This window comes from Urocitellus parryii, chromosome 5, assembly GCF_045843805.1.
Source record: "Urocitellus parryii isolate mUroPar1 chromosome 5, mUroPar1.hap1, whole genome shotgun sequence".
Lineage (NCBI taxonomy): Eukaryota > Metazoa > Chordata > Mammalia > Rodentia > Sciuridae > Urocitellus > Urocitellus parryii.
The window spans coordinates 115,717,890-115,732,985 of record NC_135535.1 but is presented as its reverse complement, the minus strand read 5'-3'; the positions used below and the strand labels follow the sequence as shown (position 1 = coordinate 115,732,985).

Below are 15,096 nucleotides of genomic sequence, written 5' to 3'. Positions count from 1 at the left end.
CCTAAGATCCTATACTATCACTCTTTCTGCCTATCAAATCAGAATCTGACCTGGAATATTATATTGCAAGTTTTGTCCAATGCAATATAATATAAACATTATATTGGTGATTTAATTTCATTTCTTTGCAAGTTTGGTCCAATGCAATATAATATAAACATTATATTGGTTATTTAACTTCATTTCTTTGCAAGTTTTGTCCACTGCAATAAGAAAAATAAATTGAAAGTTAAGAATCAGATAAGAAACAAAAAAGTAAAAAAAAAAAAAAAATTGCCAGTTCAGAATGTACAAGAGAAACTACAGATAAACTGTTGAAACCAGGAAGAAAGTTCAGCAAATCTGTATATAAAATCAGTTATTCTACACTATAACAAACTAATATAATTTAAAACTGCATCTTTTTGTTTTTTTGTTTGTTTGAGCTGTGTCTCACTATGTTGCCTAAGCTAGCATCAAAATCCTAGGCTTAAGGGATCATCCTGCTTCACTCCCAAGTAACTGGGACTATTGGTTTATAGGACCATGCCTGTCAAACTGCACCATTTTAAATATGCAACAAAATAAAGAAGGTATCTAGAAATAATGTAACAAGGGATGTATATGGGGAAATCATAAAATTTTACTGAAGACGTTAAGTAAGGACTACAAAAATGGATGCCATGTTCATGGCTGAAAGACCTTATATCCTAAAGTTGTCAAGATTCCTTAATCTAAATTTTAATGCAATTCCACAAGACTCTCAATAGAACTATTCATAGAACTTGATGAACTGATTCTAATGTGTCTAAGGAATAGAAAAAGAAAGTGAACAATCAAGACAAATGAAAAACAAGAAACTGGAATTCATGCCCTATGAGAGAGCAAGGTTCACTATAAACTATAATAATTAAGACAACATGGTACCAATGATCCTTGGCAAGTAAACCTATGGAATAGAATGAAAAGACTAGCACAAGATTCACACGTCTATGGAAATAGAATTTATATCAGAAGAGCTATTTCAAATCAGTAGGCAAATCATATGAAGAAAAGTGTTATCTATGCAGAAAAAGATGAAAGCATATTCCTACCTCATATCAAAATAAAATTCAGGTTAATGTGTTATTGTGAAAAATGAAACTTTGGAAGCTTGAGGAGAATATCTTAATGTCCTCGAACAGGAAAGGACTTATTAAATGAGAGGCAAAGAGCACAAACATAGTGCAAAAAATTATAAATTTGACCTCATTAAAATAAAAAACTTAGATTTACCAAAATATACCATTAAAAAAAAAAAAACCTAGAAACAGACCAGTCACAGGCTGGAGGAAGATACTTGAAATGCATATGAATAACAAAGGATGGTCGTAAAAACCACCTAAAGGACCCAACAAATGAAGAGGAAGACAACTCATGAATCAACAAGCAAAAACAGGAACATGCAATTCAACAGAAGGTGAAATTAAATTTCTCAACCCACTGGGGGTGTTAAAACTGAACAAAAACAGCAATGAAGTACCATTTCACACTGTCATGTGAGCAACTCACTTTAAAATCCACTAAGAGCTGATGGGTCTGTGGAGAATGGCATTTCTCCTACACTGTGAAAGGAGTCTGCACTGGAGAACATGCACCACCTAGTAAATATGAAAACACATGTGTCTTCATCTGGCAATCCCACCCCTGGGCAGATGCCTGAGATGTGGACATGCCTAGTCTTCACAGTGTTAACTATAATAGAAAAAAATTTTAATTGAAAAACCTAGATGTCTCTCAACAGGAGGGTGATTTTTGATTTCAATGGCATGGTCATTAAATGTACTCCTGTATTGCAATTAAAATAAACTAGAGCTAAAATGTATCCAAATGGTTAAATCTCAAAAACTTTGCATGGATTACAAAAACAGCAAATTTGCAGAAAGGGTACAATTTGTTACTCCCTTGTATAAAGCTTTAGAACATTCAGAATGATGCTGAATGTTGTCATATTTGGTGAGCATATCTGAGCACTCAGGGAGTGATAAATACCACATTTGTTTCCTGGGAAGGATGCCAAAAGAGTTTCAATTGCATGTATAAGATTGGCTACATGGGTGCTAGGGCCTCTTGCCTCTCCTCCAGGTGTGCCACAGGGGAGGCCTGGCAGGACATTATGCTGGCCTGCATGCCAGGCAAGAAGTGTGCCCCAGAATCTGAGCCCAGTAACAGCACAGAGGGAGAGACGCCCTGTGGCAGCAGCTTCGCCGTCTTCTACTTCATCAGCTTCTACATGCTCTGTGCCTTCCTGGTAAGTTGGGGGGACTTGCTAGCCCCAGGAAACTAGGACAGTCTCAGGGCAGCCCCTAGACTCTGCAGCTTACTGTCAGGGCAATACATAGAAGATGGCTTGGGGACACTAAGTCAGTTGTAATGTCCAGCCACACTGGGAGAAGATCAGGAAGACTGGGCCAGGCAAACTTGGCCATCCTCTTTTTTGTTCACATTCCCAGAGGACAAAGGGGATGTGTTAAGGCTCAGCAGAATCTTACACATTTTGGCACCTTGATGAGAAGTGAGAGAAAGGTGGCAGATAAAGCCACCCTCTGGAAGCTGTCCAGCCCACAGGTAGGGGTCACCCCACACAATGCTCAGGGCAGTGAGTCATGCTCGTGTCCATGAGACCCAAGTTCTTGGGCCTGGTATTTTAAATGCTGACATATTTCTGGTATTTAGAAATGTTGGCTTCTGCCATGCCTGGGCTGGCAAGGTGGGTTAAAGTGGCAAGTGTGTAAGAAAGTCCTTGTGAAGCCCCTCACGGTACCTACTGTTCCCTGCAGATCATCAACCTCTTTGTAGCTGTCATCATGGACAACTTTGACTACCTGACAAGGGACTGGTCAATCCTGGGTCCCCACCACCTGGATGAATTTAAGAGGATCTGGGCAGAGTATGACCCTGAGGCCAAGTAAGTTCCCTGAGGGAAATCCTGTGGAAGACGTCCATGATGGGTCAGCACGGGGTGGATCAGTGGGAAACACTGAGCTGTCAAAGCCTGCAAGAGGCCAAGACCCTTTGACTAAGTTGAGAACATATCAGTTGATGGAAGGGCAGGAGACACTAGCATCAGGAATAACTAGTAAGTACTCACTTCAGGATATTTAGGGCTAGGAAGATCTTGACTCTATTCCTGACCTCAGGTCTAAGGATACCCTCATCTGTAATTCCTTTTTTTTTTTTTTTTTGGTGCTGGGGATGGAACTCAGGGCCTTGTGCATGCAAGGCAAGCACTCTATCAACTGAGCTATATCCCCAGCCCCCATAAATTCCTTTTGGTCAGATGGTTAGTGTGCCGAAGCAGTGAGTACATACTGAGGAATTTAATTGCACGACTGAAATCCCTTCCACCTGGCACATAGCATAGACAGAAAATTGTCCATTAAAATCTTAACATATGCACATCGATTTTTGTATTGTTTGGGGGATTTTACGATGCAATTCTGCAGTCTGCCCTATTTAACCAGAAAGGCCACAGTATGGAGAGTACCCCTCTGTAGGTAGACCCCCACCCCCCTGATACATGAATCCTGGGCTGCAGACAGAATCCATGACCCTCACCATTCTTCCCCTCCTCTCCTTCCTCTTGCAGGGGTCGCATCAAACACCTAGATGTGGTGACCCTCCTCCGGCGTATTCAGCCCCCCCTGGGGTTTGGGAAGCTGTGTCCTCATCGTGTGGCCTGCAAAGTAAGAAGCAACCTGTGTTCTGGGGTTTGGGAGAAAGAGAAAATATGGGAGGCAAAATGCCTGTTTACCTTGTGACCTTGGTCAGACCAGAGATCCTTAAGGGAATAAAGATAATAATGTATGTGTCTGAAGAAATGAGTCCGGGCAGGTTGCATTGTAAGGATCCCTCTAGATCTAAGTCCTCAGGTGCAGTAAAGGAACTCCAGGCTGAATGCCTCATGTCCCAGTGAGCCCTGTGTCCTGTCTGAATTAAGGACTTGTTCTGCCCAGCAGGCTGGAGCACCTGGCCTCCTGCAGGACCTCCAGCTTGCAGTGATGGGTGCGGAGTTCTTTCCCAGGAGCCGGAGGGCCAATAGAGAGGCCCTGCCTTGACTTCAGGGATCTGCAAAGCACTAATATTTTATGAAAAATCACTCAGACACTCAAAATTTTGCCAAAGAGAGATTCTGCCACTGGTAAAAGTGGCAGTGTCACCAAGTCTATGAAATAAGTGAGTCTAAGAAATAAGATAAAAATACTGGGGCTGGGATTGTGGCTCAGCGGTTGAGCGCTTGCCTAGCACAGGCGGGACCCGGGTTCAATCCTCAGCACCACATAAAAATAAAGGCATTGTGTGTGTCCATTTACACCTAAAAAATAAATATTGAAAAAAAAAAGATAAAAATACTAAGTTCTGTTAGACACACCTCTGCCTGACCCTGAGATTGAGCATCATTCTCAGCCCCTGACCCCTCTCGTGCCTCATTGTAGCTCCAATCATGCAGCCCAGTAATTGCTGAGGAATGTCACTCCCACTCCTGCCCCTCTTCGTTCACCTCCCATGCCACCTCCTTTCTCACCACTTTTTACTCCCTGTTGGAATAATAATGAGCTGAGAAAGAGCTGGGGGGAAATGAGGCCAAAGAGCTGCATCGGGGAAAAACCCAAATGGTGGAAGGATTCAGGTCTGTGGATAATCCACTCATAGAAAATGGAGAAGAGAGAGATTATGGAGCCTTCTGCTTTGCTTTGTTTTATTCAAGTTATAGAAAATATGAGAGATAAAGAGCACTCTGTTAGCTTCCCATCACTGTGACAAAATAACTGAGAAAAGATTTATTATAAAGCCAAATTATTACTGACTCACAGTTTCAGTCCATGGTCCCTTGGCCTTGATGATCTGGGCCTGTGGTGGCCCAGTACACCATGACAGGAGTCCATGGTGGAGGAAAACTATTCACCCCATGGTGGTCAGGAAGCAAAGAGACAGGAAGGGGCTGGGGTCCCAATAGCCCCTTCAAGAGCATGCCCCCAATGACCTAACTTCCTTCCATGAGGTCCCACCTCCTAAAAGTTCCACCACCTCCCAAAAGTGCCACAGACTGGTGACCCTCCTTCAGCACATGGGCCTTTGGGAGCATTTGAGATCCAAACCATAACAAGCACAAATCAATGTAAAGTAGAGGCACGATGGGAAAAGGACGTGCCTAGCGGCTGAAATGTACCCATGGAACCTCCAGGACTAGGAGGTCTGAGTGCGGGGCTTTATGCTTTCCAACTCACACTGCCCGGGAGACTCAAAAACACCCAGTGTCTCAGGAAAGGACAAGGTCAACAGGAGGACCCCATGTGGTCTGAGAAGCAGCCTCTTGACCACACCCTGGTGTGGACGCCATGATGAGAGTCACGCTGCTCCTTCTCACAATGACCTCGTGTGCTGGCAGCCCCTCACAGAGCACAGGGCCCTGGAAGGACATTTGGGAGGTGGGAAAGAGGGAAGAGGCATACCACCCTCCCTGGAGTCAGCAAGCCTCTGGTGCGGCTTGATGTAGAGATGAATTTTTCAACACATGGAAAGAGGCTGCTCTGCACCTCCCCCAAGCGACCCTCCCTCATCCTGTCTTCCCTGGGGTTTGGGACGCTGTCTGGCAGGAGGCTGCCCCCAGTGCCTGGTGCACAGCTGCCCTTCATTGCCAGCAGAAGCACACCCCGAGGCTGAGCTGCACTGGGCGGGACAGCAGGGAGGGTGGGCTTAACATCCCTTTGTGGAAGCAAAGGTCAAGGACATTCCATCCATCCCCTACTCTGTGGAGAAGGGCAAGAGTTCTCACAGCAAAGCCCAGATTCTCCCCAGAGAAGGTTTTGAGTACATTGTGGCAACCCACGCTTCACACCCACCCACTCCCAGCAGCACCCACACAAGTCACCAGGCACCCTCCCAGCATTTCCACCTGGTGGTTGTGTAGGGCCTTTGAGAACCTTAATCTCTGGCTTTGCCTCCTCTCCCCTTCAGCGTCTGGTCTCCATGAACATGCCTCTGAACAGCGATGGGACAGTCATGTTCAATGCCACCCTGTTTGCCCTGGTCAGGACAGCCCTGAGGATCAAGACAGAAGGTAAGGACCATCCATGGACCACTGGAAGAGCCACTTGGAAGGTCCAGCCAACCAACCAGAGAGGAGCTCAGCAGCCTGCAAAGTGCTGGGGGACCTTCCCACCCAGTACAGCACAGAGCAGCAAGACATGATAACCTGCTTTCTGAGTTGCTGTGATTAAAAATCCTGACCACAACAATTGTAAGGGAGGAAAAGTTTATTTGTGGGCTTCTAGTTTCAGAGGTCTCAGTCCATAGGCAGCTGGCTGCATTCCTCAGGGCTCCAGGTGAGGCCGAGCAACATGACAGAAGAGGATGGTGGAGGGAAGCTCCTCACATGATGATCAGAGAACAGAGAGAGATCTCCACTCACCACATACAAAGGCACACACCCCCCATCACCCACCTCCTCCAGCCACACCCTACCTGCCTCCATCACCAACCAGCTAATCCCATCAGGGGGGATTAATTCACTGATTGGGTTAAGGCTCTCCTAACCCAGTCATTTGTCCTCTGAACCTTCTTGCACTGTCTCACATCCAGATCACAACACTGGGTCTTAAGGAGGCCCTGCCCACTCATGTTTTCTTTGTTTCTCAATGACCTCTTGGCCTCCGGTTTATTTATCTTGAGCTCTCCTTCTCCATTAAAGTCCAGAAATTATTCTGGGTGTTGACTTGATGTCTAGGGTATAGTTCAAAATACAATAGGGGATGATTGTTACCTGAAGTAAGACTGAGCCCTCGAGGGATCTGCACTGGCTACAGGTGGGTCTCTCAAATGCTCAACCCTCTTTTGAAATTAAAAGGACTCATGTTGGGAAGGGGACATAATGACAGGTGGTAACTATGGTGGAGGTCATCGCATCCCATTGTGCATGCTGTCCCTGGCACAAGGTGATCAGCTCCTTGACAGTAGGGGTTAAGGTCCTACCTGGGCTACACTCCTCAGCCTATGGTCCACACACACACAAGCCACTTCCAGTGGGTCCCTTCTAGTTTGCACAGAGGCACGCCTGTGGGCTAGCAGTGACCCTGGTTTAGGTCATCTGCTGTCTATCTCTGAACCACTCTGCAAAAGTCTGTATAAAATGTGTCTCAAAACATGCCCTTATTCTCCAAGAGCCTGTAGCCATTCAGTGTTTCTTAGAGTGTGGTCAAAAGACCATGAGCCACAGGATTGGCTCTTGGGACTTGGTCAAAGCTGAGTTCTGGTACCAGCTTGGATTTACCAAACCTGAGTGTCTGTGACTAGGGCCAGGAATCTGCACTGTGGACCAGCTGCGTGGATGATTCATGTGTGAGCTGGAGTCTGACACCCACTGGTGCAGTAATAGGAGAAGATACACATGAGGCAAGCAGCGTGTTTTCTTCCCCTTCTTACACTTCACCCAGGAGCCTGGGCTGCCAGCCAGTGTTTTCCTTTGGTGCCACAGAAGGGGCAGTAAGGAGGAAGATGGGAGGTTTGTGTCTGCATCTCAGCTCTCTCACCAACATGCATGTGATTCTTTATTCTGTCTTCATTTGTAAAATAGATAAAGGTGATGACATCTGAGAATTTAGTTCAGTGCATCACCAGGAAAGGTGCCTTCTTTCCGTTAAATCTTTCCAGAGAATAGCAGAAACCTCTGAAAGGAAGGGAAATGAGAACCTGTCCAGCAACTTGCCTGTCAAAATTATGAGCTAATTTTTAAAATTAAACACAGGTCAAATCTTGCTGAAAAAAAGAAAGCAAAGGCTAAAAAGCATGCCATTGGTATCAATGCAATAACTCAATCCAAAATGGCTATGAATAGGCCTATTTCTAGCTAAAAAGAATTAGGTAGACATGGAGTGCACAAGTGTGTGCACAACAGAAGAAAATCAGAAGGAAAGTTGTTAATACATTAATATGGAATATCACTGAGTGACAGAATCTTCTTCCTTTAATTCTGTTCTTTCCAAATTTTCAACCATGTTTATTATTTCATTTATGTTCAGGGGAAGGGTTTTCTCTTCCCATAAAGGAAGACACTGACTACTGGAAGGAATATGCAGTATCACTGGAAACTTGGTGTAAACTAAGGCTGAAAGTTTGGGTTCCATAAAGAAACAAAAATTACTGATGGAGCAGTGTTGAAGCTGCACTGTCTGCAAACCAGGTCCCAACAAAGTGCCACCAGCAGTAGCACCAAGTTTGCTGTAACCAGACTTATCCAGAGACAAGAGGAGAAGCCAGCCTCTGGGAACTTTAGCCAAGTCCAGAATTCAAGAAAATCTTTGAAACAGACATCTCAGAATAGCCACCAATGCACCTGTACCTACATTTGAGGGTGATCCTCCAGGCTCTCCATAGACTTGTTAAAATCAAGACTTGGAGACAAAGGAAAGAAAGTGAGAAAACATAAATTTGTGAGGAGAAGACTTAGAGCGGCCTTGGCCCTTCAGGCTTTTGTGAGTGGAAGGAAGTGAGAGAAGTTCACACTGACTTTGGAGAACCAGCACTCTTTCCAGTAGCAAGCCTTAAAAATACTTTGATGATACAAAGCAACGGGCAGTGACACTGCACAGCACATAGATCATTATGACGAGCAATGAAGACCTGTATTTGTTTCCTGGGTCTTCTATAACAAATGATCAGAAACCAGGTGGCTTAAAACAGAAGAACTTACTCCCTCACAATTCAGGGAACCAGAAATCTTTTAGAAGTAAGGTACAGGCAGGTGGGTCCCAGCTAAAGACTAAGAGGAGCTGTGCCTGCTTCTCTTGAAGCTTCTGGTGGTAGCTAGTGACACTGGCTCTCCTGGGCTCACAGCTGTGTCACTGCATCTTTACCTCCCTCTTCACATGACCTTCCCCATGTGTCCCTGTGTGCCTCTCTGCTTTGTGTAAGGATACTAGGCATATTGGACGTAGGGCCCACCCTTATCCTATATGACCTCATCTTAACTAGTTACATCTGTGAGGACCCTTTTTCCAGCTAAGTCCACATTCCAAGGAGCCAGGTAGACATGAATTTTGGGAGGATGCTCTTCAACCCAGTCCAGAAGTTTATTTGAGCATTGTTTGAATTGGGACTCAGATTGTGTATATTAGAAACCTGTGACTTCCTTCATCGATGGCCTCCAACGGAAGCCCAGAAGTTGTCCTCTGGCTTCAGCTGCTGATTGAATCTGACCTTCTAAGGAGGAACTCAGAAGCCCTCACTCCCTCTCCATGGCCACATCTGCTTGCTCTCCTGGGTGGCTTCAGACCTGGGTTTGAATGCAAGTAGCCTGACCCCAGAGCTCTCCTTGACAGCCTACAGCATCTCCATGCAGTATTCATCACCTGTACTGCTTTCCTAACCCTGGATAACAAATTACCACACACTTAAAAATAACAAACAAACAAAAAAACACCCAGTTATTAGCTCACAGTTCTGTAAGTCAGAAGTCCAGCATGGAGTAGCTAGGTTCTCTGCTCAGGGTCTTGGGAGACCAAAATCAGAATATTAACCAGGCTGTGCGCCCTTCTGGAGGCTCTGAAGAAGATACCACCTCTGAGTTCATTCACATTGTTGAACATTTTCAGTTCCTGCCATTGTGGGTGTGTAATCCTCATTCGCCTGCTTGCTGTCAGCTGGGAACCACTCTCAGTTCCTAGAATCTCTCAGTTCGTTCCATAGCATGGGTATCTGTGCTCTTCTAGTCCAGCCAGGGTCCATCCCTCTCATTTTCTCTCTGCTCCCAGCTAGTGAGAACCCTGGATTTTTAAAGGGCTCATATGATTAGGTCAGGCCCACAGAGACCTTCTTCCTGGCTGACAGTCATAGGTGCCCTATGACATAATCTAATTGCAAGAGTTAAATCCATCTTATCCTCAGGCCCAGGGATGATGCCTCGTGTGTATGGTGGCAGGGTCGGGCAGGTATCTTGCATAGCATCTAGAATCCTGCCTAGCACCTCACTCTAATGGGTACAGGTCTCAGCTTTCCTTTTCCACCACTGTCAAGCCTGTGTCCTGTGGCTTACCCTTGTAATCTCAGGCACCCAGGAGGCTGGGGCAGGAAGATGATAAGTTTGAGGCCTACCTCAGCAACTTAGCAAGGTCCTAAGCAACTTAGTGAGAGTCTGTCTCAAATTAAAGGGGAGAAAGGAGGCTGGGGATGTATGCTTGCCTAGGCTGTCAGGCATTGGGGGATTGGGGGGCTGCAGCTCAGTTCAGGCCCTTCATCTCCGAGTGCCCCCTCAGGCTGGCCTGAGCGACAGGTGGGGAGGAGGGGAAAAGGCATGGCACTGGACAGGGCTCAGAAGGAAAGAAAGAAAGAAGGAAAACACAGAGAAAGGGAAATGGAAAGAGGAAGGACATAGAAATGGAAATGGGAAGACTGGGGAGAAAAGCAGCATTGAGAAGGAAAGAGAAGCTGATGAGTCAGGGCGGTGTGTGGGGCCAAGGCCTCCAGCAGCGGCTTCCCTCTTTACTCAGAGACCCGTCTCCTGGGAGGGTGCCACAAGGGGCCGATGATCATTTTCAGCCTCCCATACCCTCTTCTTCAGGGAACCTGGAGCAAGCCAATGAGGAGCTGCGGGCCATCATCAAGAAGATCTGGAAAAGGACCAGCATGAAGCTGCTGGACCAAGTGGTGCCTCCTGCAGGTGGTAAGTGCCCTGGATGCCCACATCTCAGCTACCTGCCCAGCCCACATGACTTCTCTGCCTTCCTCTACTCCAGCTCTGGCACCATTAGAAACATGGCAGCAGCCCGAGACTTACGTCTTGAGGCCGCTGGGCTCGCTGGAGCTTCCTTTCTCCAGACCCTTCTCCCAGAGACGGGAGTGCAGTGCCCTGCAAAAACTCAGATATAGACTGTCAGGTGGGAAATCTGCTGCAATCTGCATTTTGCATTATGAGGAAAGGCATCGATGTGATGCTTAGAGATTTGGTTGAACCTCCAAGGGAACCCCACAACCTGTAGGTTTCCCTGTAAGCCACTGAGTTGATTGTTCTAGATTATTCTAGAAACCTGGAAGAGAATGCCCTGAGATCCCTCCTCTCTTTGAAATTTATTTCATTCATCCTAGGACAGTTCTCTTCATCTCTACCAAGCAAAAGTCCCTGTTTATAACAGATAATTTAGATTGCCCCTACTATGATCTCAAATGAAAATTGTTGATAACGTAACCTTCCTACATGTGTTAATAAGGGCTTTAACTCCAATATAAAGTATATTAAAAGAAAATGTTTTTAATGCATAAATGCTCAGGCACAACTCTGCAAGAAGTTAAAATCAATTATGAAATTTGCTCTCATGCACCCACACATTTCCAAAGCTTCCTGAAGAAGTGAAATCCCTGTTGAAAACCACTTCCCAAAGGGAAAGCAAGACTGGGGCTAAGAATCCTGAATAGGTCAAATGCCATCTGATATCTTACATGACTTAATTATTTAATGTTTATAACATTTCTGTGAAGTTTGCTCAAGGAACTAACATTCTAAGCTAATTACCTAGCCAAGGTTGCATGGTGCACCCAGAGCAGATGCAGGATCCCGGGATGGAGGGAGCCTAGGACCTCACACGTGCTTCTGACTTCCCTAGACAGAGATCACCAAGGTTCCCTTCCCCTGTGAATATGAGGCCCTGCCAGAAGGAGGCCCATCAGTGTCATGGAGTTGGCCCTTCTCAAGGACAGCTAGGAGCAGGTGTGCCACCACAAGCCCAGAGACTTAACCCAATCACAAAACACAGGAGATAGGGCAACCGGTGACTTGCTGGGCATCAAACATTTCCCTTCAGGACTTACGGCTTCCCTACCATCTGGCTCATGCCCGAGACAGACACTGATTTAATCCTGTGTGATCTCAGGTACCCAGCCCAGCAGGGACACATGGTATGATAACTCAATCTGTCTGGTTTGAAGAAGAACCCAAACTTCAATAAGAGGAAGGTGTTGCTCACAACAACCCCTCCCTCCAATCTTGAAGCAGAACTGTTTGTGTTTAGGAGATGCCATTCAACCATAGGTGGAATCAAATAAGGGTTAGTAATGTCAAATCAAGGGGAAAAATAAAAGCAAGGTAGGAAGTGATTTTGACAATCACAAGTAGTATAGGCTACTTTTCTGTTAAAAAAAAAAGTTGTAGTATGTAGCACCCAGGTGTGGTGGAATGCATCGATAGTCCCAGCTACTCAGGAGGCTGAGGCAGAAAGATTGTTTCAGCCCAGAATTTCAATCAAGATCAGCCTGGTCTTAATGTAGTGAGAACGTGTCTCCAAAAAAGAAAGAGAGAGAGAGAGGATAATATTAAGTAAGAATAAGAATATATTTGCTTATTTGCATGAAGAATTTCTATAAAAATATTTAAGAAGCTAATAAAAATGGTTAGCTACTAAAAGGAAATAACTAAGCAGATGGGGATGTGGTAAGAGAGAGACTTTTCACCATATTCCTTTCTATTTGTTTTTACTCTTTTTAAGCCAAAAAAATTAAATTGAAAAAGTAAAAGTTTGGATGCTAAAAAGTAAATTAACGAAGTTTAACTGAATCTCCATTTCCCCTCAATTCTCCTCTCTGTGTGTCTCAGATGACGAGGTTACAGTTGGCAAATTTTATGCCACTTTCCTGATCCAAGAATACTTCCGGAAATTCAAGAAGCGTAAAGAGCAAGGGCTTGTGGGAAAGCCCTCCCAGAGGAACGCCCTGTCACTGCAGGTAAGGGTCTGGCAGGAAGGATGGTCCTGGTGGCCCTCCTCAGGCCCTGGGCTGGGCCTAGATCTCTCACCAGGAGGCTGAGCAGAAAACTTCCTGAAAGCACTAATCCTTTCTGAAGGCAGATGTGAGGGGGGTGACAAACCCCTTTCCTCCCACTGCCCTCCACACTCCTGCCTGTTTTCCAGGCAACCCCAGAATTCCCATGCACTCTGCTGAGCTCAGACAGCCCCTGGTCACTGGTGGCCTTCTGAGCATGACTTCACTCCTCCCAGAGGGATGAATGGAATCTTCCACCCCAGGGTGACAATAGGGGTCCCTGGGAAGCCCATCGGGTTCAGAAGCCCCCTGCTGGGTAGAGTGGCTGGGTGGAGGAGCACTAGGGTCATGGCTGACTACAAAGCTGGGTAGAGAAGGGCCAGGGTCCTCACATGTCCCTCTGGGTTCCAGGCTGGCTTGCGTACACTGCACGACATCGGGCCTGAGATCCGAAGGGCCATCTCTGGAGATCTGACTGCCGAGGAAGAGCTGGACAAAGCCATGAAGGAGGCTGTGTCTGCTGCCTCCGAAGACGACATCTTCAGGGTAGGTGCTGAGAGTCACACTCTTCTCTACCAAGTTCATCTTGAAGCAAACGAGGGGGGGGGGGCTGGGGTTCTGCTAAGAAAACCCAGAAAGAAAGGCTCAACTCTGTGGTGGCTCCAAGCCCTTCCGCTCAGCTGTGTCCTAATTCTGCAGAGGGTGGCCTCTTCAAACCCGACGCCTTGTCACTTCAGTCCTCTCAGGATGGCAGCTCTGAGCATCGTTGGCTCTCAGAGAACTGGGGAGGAGACATGTTCCTAAGGGCAATGTTTCCTGGGAGGAACTTCTACAGTAGGAGTTGCAGAGTGGTAGCCTGTGGGCCACCTCTCATCTGCTGACCTCTTTGGTTTGCCAATACTTGAACATCTGGCACGTCCAAGTAAAAATCTGGACTTCTATCTTTTCATGGAAAAAAGTCAGAAGACCTGGCCATATTGTGCTTGTGTTCCCACATGGTGGCAGAGGCCAGGACAGTGGTGGCTACTCTGTGGAGATGGGCATGTGCTATCTGGGTCACTGAGGTCCCCTCCAGGCCTCCTTCTACTCTCCTAGAGACCAAGGCTGACCCGTCAGTGGCAATTAAACCTGGCTGGGCCAGAAGACCACAACTTTTGCCTTGGGCTCTCATCACTCATTTGAGCTACCTGCCTCATCCCCAAGGAGTTTGGCTAAAATCCCTTCTATAGCGAGGGGGAAGCTACCAACCATGGTGGAACAGGGCCCTGTGGCACCTGTCCCCCAGCCCCGGGCCCAGCTCCTGGGCTGCAGAGCTAAAATCAGCTCATCCCACCCATGATGTCCTCCTGTCCTCCTCGTTCTCATCATCTACCGAATGGCATCAGGGACATCAGGTGCTATGTTAACCACCCCACCAAGACCCTGGAAACTTGACCCTGTCGTGGGCAGACAAGGTTCCCACGGCCTGTGCTTCTCTGCCCCGCCTGCCCAAGGTTTCTCCCTCTAAGAAGAAGAGGCAGTCAGGGGTCTTTTCCTCCACCCACTCTCCCGTCTTGCCTACAGAGGGCCGGGGGCCTGCTGGTCAACCATGTCAACTACTACCAAAGCGACAGCCGGGGCGCCTTCCCGCAGACCTTCACCACCCAGCGCCCGCTGCATATCAACAAGGCGGGTAACAACCAAGGTGACACTGAATCGCCCTCCCATGAGAAACTAGTGGACTCCACTTTCACCCCCAGCAGCTACTCATCCACCGGCTCCAACGCCAACATCAACAATGCCAACAACACCGCCCTAGGCCGCTTCCCCCGCCCCAGCGGCTACCCCAGCACAGTCAGCACCGTGGAGGGCCATGGGCCCCCCTTGTCTCCTGCCATCCGGGTGCAGGAGGCTGCCTGGAAGCTCAACTCCAGGAGGTAAGCAGGAGGGTGGGCACCCTGCACCCCAGCCTGGGCCACACCAGGGTGGAGAACAATTTGGCCCTCAGGCCACCACCCAACCTTCAAGCCTCAGTTAGAGACGTAGGGGCCAGGCTGCCATCCAAATCGAGCTCTTGGTTCAACCTGGCAGCCACACACAGGATAAGCCAGCGTCATCCTGTGGGCCCGCTGTGTCCTGAGGTGCCAGGCCTCTGACAGAGCCCTCTCCTCTCAACCTTCCTGAGTGAATGCACACTGGGCTGTGATCCTCTGAGACATGTGAATCCGGCTATGTGACAGAAACCATCCCCTCTACCCCTTCCCAAACCTTGGCCCAAACCTGGCCTTTCACTCACTTGAGACAGGAAGGGTGTCTTTTCTCATCAGCCCCATCTTGCTTTCTGGTGGCAGGTGG

The 15,096-nt window shown here is 47.3% G+C and overlaps 1 protein-coding gene across 24 annotated transcripts in view; it reads left to right on the top strand.

Moving 5' to 3' along the window:
• Cacna1c (calcium voltage-gated channel subunit alpha1 C) overlaps positions 1–15,096 on the top strand; it is a 697,711-nt gene that overhangs the window by 673,788 nt on the left and 8,827 nt on the right. For 18 of the 24 annotated variants that reach the window (XM_077798896.1, XM_077798895.1, XM_077798894.1 and 15 more), the window contains 8 exons: positions 2,104–2,269; positions 2,799–2,926; positions 3,608–3,704; positions 5,977–6,079; positions 10,574–10,675; positions 12,599–12,726; positions 13,174–13,308; positions 14,326–14,678. In XM_077798896.1, coding sequence (XP_077655022.1) covers positions 2,104–2,269; positions 2,799–2,926; positions 3,608–3,704; positions 5,977–6,079; positions 10,574–10,675; positions 12,599–12,726; positions 13,174–13,308; positions 14,326–14,678 — 1,212 coding nt within the window. Of the gene's footprint in view, positions 1–2,103; positions 2,270–2,798; positions 2,927–3,607; positions 3,705–5,976; positions 6,080–10,504; positions 10,676–12,598; positions 12,727–13,173; positions 13,309–14,325; positions 14,679–15,096 lie in introns of all 24 variants that reach the window. The other 6 variants (XM_077798909.1, XM_077798901.1, XM_077798906.1 and 3 more) reach the window with 1 other exon arrangement.